This window comes from Heteronotia binoei, chromosome 3, assembly GCF_032191835.1.
Source record: "Heteronotia binoei isolate CCM8104 ecotype False Entrance Well chromosome 3, APGP_CSIRO_Hbin_v1, whole genome shotgun sequence".
NCBI classification, from domain to species: Eukaryota; Metazoa; Chordata; class Lepidosauria; order Squamata; family Gekkonidae; genus Heteronotia; species Heteronotia binoei.
In genome coordinates, this window is record NC_083225.1 from 168,099,005 (window position 1) to 168,103,078 (window position 4,074).

At 42.2% G+C, this 4,074-nt stretch overlaps 1 protein-coding gene across 1 annotated transcript; it reads right to left on the reverse strand.

Moving 5' to 3' along the window:
* Positions 1 to 249: 249 nt before the first annotated feature.
* Positions 250 to 3,743, reverse strand: LOC132569001 (vitelline membrane outer layer protein 1-like). The gene is made up of 3 exons (XM_060235186.1): positions 3,561 to 3,743; positions 1,617 to 1,714; positions 250 to 559 (listed from the first exon to the last, which is right to left on the reverse strand). The coding sequence occupies exons 1-3, from the start codon at positions 3,729 to 3,731 to the stop codon at positions 259 to 261; spliced, it is 570 nt and encodes a 189-aa protein (XP_060091169.1). The 5' UTR covers positions 3,732 to 3,743; the 3' UTR covers positions 250 to 258.
* Positions 3,744 to 4,074: the final 331 nt, after the last annotated feature.

Here is a 4,074-nt window from a genome sequence, read left to right on the forward strand (position 1 = left end):
AAGATGGAGGAGTGGAGAATAAAGGTCTAAGCTACTTTGACTCCCAACTGGGGAGAAAAGTGAGATTAAAAATAAATGAGTTTTTAAAAAAATGTTACCTAAATCAAGGGCCTAATAAATTAACTGAGTAGTGGGGCTGGAAATCAATTTTGGTAATGGTTGATGCAATGAATTCAAATAGTAAGAAGACTGAGTTTACATGTAGAGAACTGAAAACAGGCACAAACAAATCCCCGCAAATGAAGGAGCAGCCAATATTTATTTACAACAGAAAAACTTTACATCATTGAGTTCAGTACGATCAATCCTGTGCAGCCATTGTGGTTTCTCCACCTTTGTCTGGATCCCACATATGTTACCCACTTTACAGGCCTCACTCCATTCCCCATATTTACCCCATGCTTCTCCATCTCCTTCCAGTTCAGTTCCATCTGAGCATTTGAACTTGATGTTGTCGACTGCTGTATCATCGCTTATTCCTTGGGGTTTTGTCACTCGGAGTGCGAATGAGTTCAGAGAGCTATGCCAGCAGGAGATTTCCTCAGACCAGGTACCACCCCTTTTTGGAGCAAGAAAAGAAGTATTTGTGGGAGGTTTCACACCACCACCGTGGCTATATTTCACTGCTCCTTTTGGTAGGAGTCATCTAGGGCAGGGGTGGCCAACGGTAGCTCTCCAGATGTTTTTTTTGCCTACAACTCCCATCAGCCCCAGCCAGCATGGCCAATGGCTGGGGCTGATGGGAGTTGTAGGCAAAAAAAAACATCTGGAGAGCTACCGTTGGCCACCCCTGATCTAGGGTGTCTGCTCGATATGTGCATGTTGAGGATATGAACATGTTTGGGCACGAAGCTGCAAGAAGCATCTGTCTTCATGCTGGGAAATCTTTCATTTACTCATTTCTAGAAATCAGGTTGCTGTTAGAAGAAGACCGCAGATTTATACCCTGCCCTTCTCTCTGAATCAGAGTCTCAGGCTTACAATCTCCTTTATCTCCTTCCTCCACAATAGACACCCTGTGTGGTGGGTGGAGCTTCTCACAGAAGCTGCCCTTTCAAGGACAACTTGTAGGAGCTATGGCTAACCCAAGGCCATTCCAACAGCTGCAAGTGGAGGAGTGGGGAATCAAACCTGGTTCTCCCAGATAAGAGTCTGCACTCTAAACCACTACACCAAACTGGCACAGAAACTACTACTGCTGTTCCCTTCCCCATTTCATGCTTAGGGGAGGGAACAGTAGTAGTATGAAAGAGGGCAAGATAAGAAGAAGAAGAATTGCAGATTTATACCCCACCCTTCTCTCTGAATCAGAGACTCAGAGTGGCTTACAATCTCCTATATCTTCTCCCCCTACAACAGACACCCTGTGAGGTGGGTGGGGCTAAGAGGGCTCTCACAGCAGCTACCCTTCAAGGACAACCTCTGCCAGAAGTATGGCTAACCCAAGGCCATTCCAGCAGGTGCAAATGGAGGAGCGGGGAATCAAACTCGGTTCTTCCAGATAAGAGTCCACACACTTAACCACTACACCAAACTGAATCTCCAAGATAACATTTGGGAAGGGGGGGATATACTAGTACTGAAACTAACTTTTTTTTAAAGAACAAAGTACTCACTTGCCCACTAAAGATGCAATGACTGAGCCATCTGAACAATGCCCACGAATAGCAATTACACCAGGATTATCATGAAAAAATCCACGTTTCTCTGGCAACTGAGAAAGTGCATGTAAACCAGAAACAGAGAGAAGAATTGATTAGCTAGGGAAGTGACATACAACCTCCTTCTTCTCAAACAGAATACTTGAAAGAATCAGATGCTGGGGGGAAATGAGAAGGCCTTTTCCTTCATGCCTCGCTTGTGATTTTCTTTCAGTTTCCCAACATGAACAACTTCTGTTAGAAATATGATGTTGCCTGAGCCAGATGGATTTTGTAGTCTGATTCAACAAGACAGTTCTTATGTTTTATGGGGATTACAGATCCAGTTGCTGTGAGAAACGTAAAGAAAATCTTATAATTAGAGACATAAAGAAAATTATGTGTTCTTCCCAAAGACCTTTGATTAAAACTTGGATTTAACAAATCAGTTTATATCCAAAAGTTGTTGCTTCTACCTGCTAGTCTGTGTTTGATTTCTGTGAAGAGAATAATGCACATAGTGGAAATTGGACAAAATTCCCATATTGTCTATACCTCAATCTAATACTTTGACTAGTATTATACTGAGACTAAAGCAGCTAAATACTGAGACTAAATCAGCTAAACACTTTATTTATATGTAATTCCTCCCACCCCAAGAGTGACTCACTGAGTACTTGGAAATAGTTTGAATTCAATATATAACCATCTTAAGAACACTAAAAAGTCATAATAATAAAATGCATACTAATGCCCCATATAGCAGTACAAACATTTTGGAAAAGGGAAGGCAAACATGGTGTATCACAAACCTTGGAAATATGCGGACTGTATGACCTTAGGGTCATCACCACCCAAACCTGGATGGCCCAGGATAGCCCAGATCTCAGAAGCCAAGCAGAGTCTACTCTGGTTAGGACTTAAATGGGAGACAGTAAGGAAATCCAAGGCTGCTATGTGGAACCAGGCAATAGCAAAGCACCTATTTTCATCTCTTGCCTTCAAAATCCTGTGAGGTTGCCATAAGTTAGCTGCAATGTGATAACACTTTCCACCACCAGTGCCACCACCAAAAATACCCTGTTATATATTTTCACACTAAACTTCTCAAGGTGGTAGGACTTGGATCAAGATCTCTTCCAGAAGAACACATCTTCAGGGCTTTTTTCCTGGAGAAAGAGGTGCCAGAACTTTCAAGAGTGAAATGAAGGAGAAACACACAGGATTCATTGAAACAAGATTACTTTCAGGCACTACAGACTTACCTCTATTTTAAAGCTGCTTCCAAATTTTGGACACATCCCTCAGTTCTTTTCAAGGTTTTGCTTTTGGTGCCAAATGCTGAATGATGACCTTGAAGCATCCCCTTTTTAAATTTTATTTTGAACTTTTATTTTAATATTTTTTCTGATGTCACAAGTGATGACATGCTCCCCCAGTAGCCCTCTTGAACTTTTAGACATTTTGTTAAAAAAATTGTTTTCATGAAGAGGTCCTGGAACTCTTGTTCTCCTGCACGTCCCTCCAGGAAAAAAGCCCTGTTTTTTTCTTCAGGCCTTCTTTTGTAGCCTTGCTTTTCAACATCCCCTCATCTGCCCTTGAAGGAGAACATTTGCAAATAGAAGGTACGTTGCCAAAAGTGAGACCTCTGCCATCTAAGTCATTGAACAAGATCCCCTGGAAGACACAACATAAGTCAAAGAATCCCTTTTGTAAAGACTGTTCCTGCACCACACTCTTTAGCAGCAAACTAATGTCAAATTATCCATAACCACATATCTCAATTTGAAAGAGAAACCTAGAGTAGAAGAAAAGAATGATATGCTTCAAAACAACCTCCTTGTGTGAGACTGGGCATGGAGAAGAATGCCTGAAGAACAGAGAATTGGGGGTGGGGAGAGAAAGACAGACAGAGATTACCTTTAGTGAAAACCCTTCAAAGTAGCCTTTGGGACAGAATTCCTCTTTTCCCCATTCTCCCCATTGTCCTCCGTTGGATACTGAGAGGGTGGAGGTGACTTCGCGTGTTTCCACTTCCCACAGACAGCATGAGAACAGCACGGAAAATACAGTATTAATGATAAGATGCATGTTGAAGCTTTAGTTCAGCAGAGAGCTGGTTAGATGGCTGCAGTGCCAGACACCTTACTTTATAGGGTGAGCTGGAATGCCTCATTAATCTAATGGCTAACATTCTTGGGCACAGCCACTACCATGTCAATGTGCTCTTGTGCTGATAGGATCTTCACTAAACTAGTCCACTCATGGCACACCATTAAACTTTCAGATTGTTTGCATGGGTGGATTGGAGCACCACTCTGTGGCAGAAAGCCAGGGCATGAAGTGAACACCCATTCAACCATGAGGAAAAGAATCCATAAGTCCTGCAACATAAATGAGAAAACCTTCTACTTCTCCAATTGAGAATGAAAGA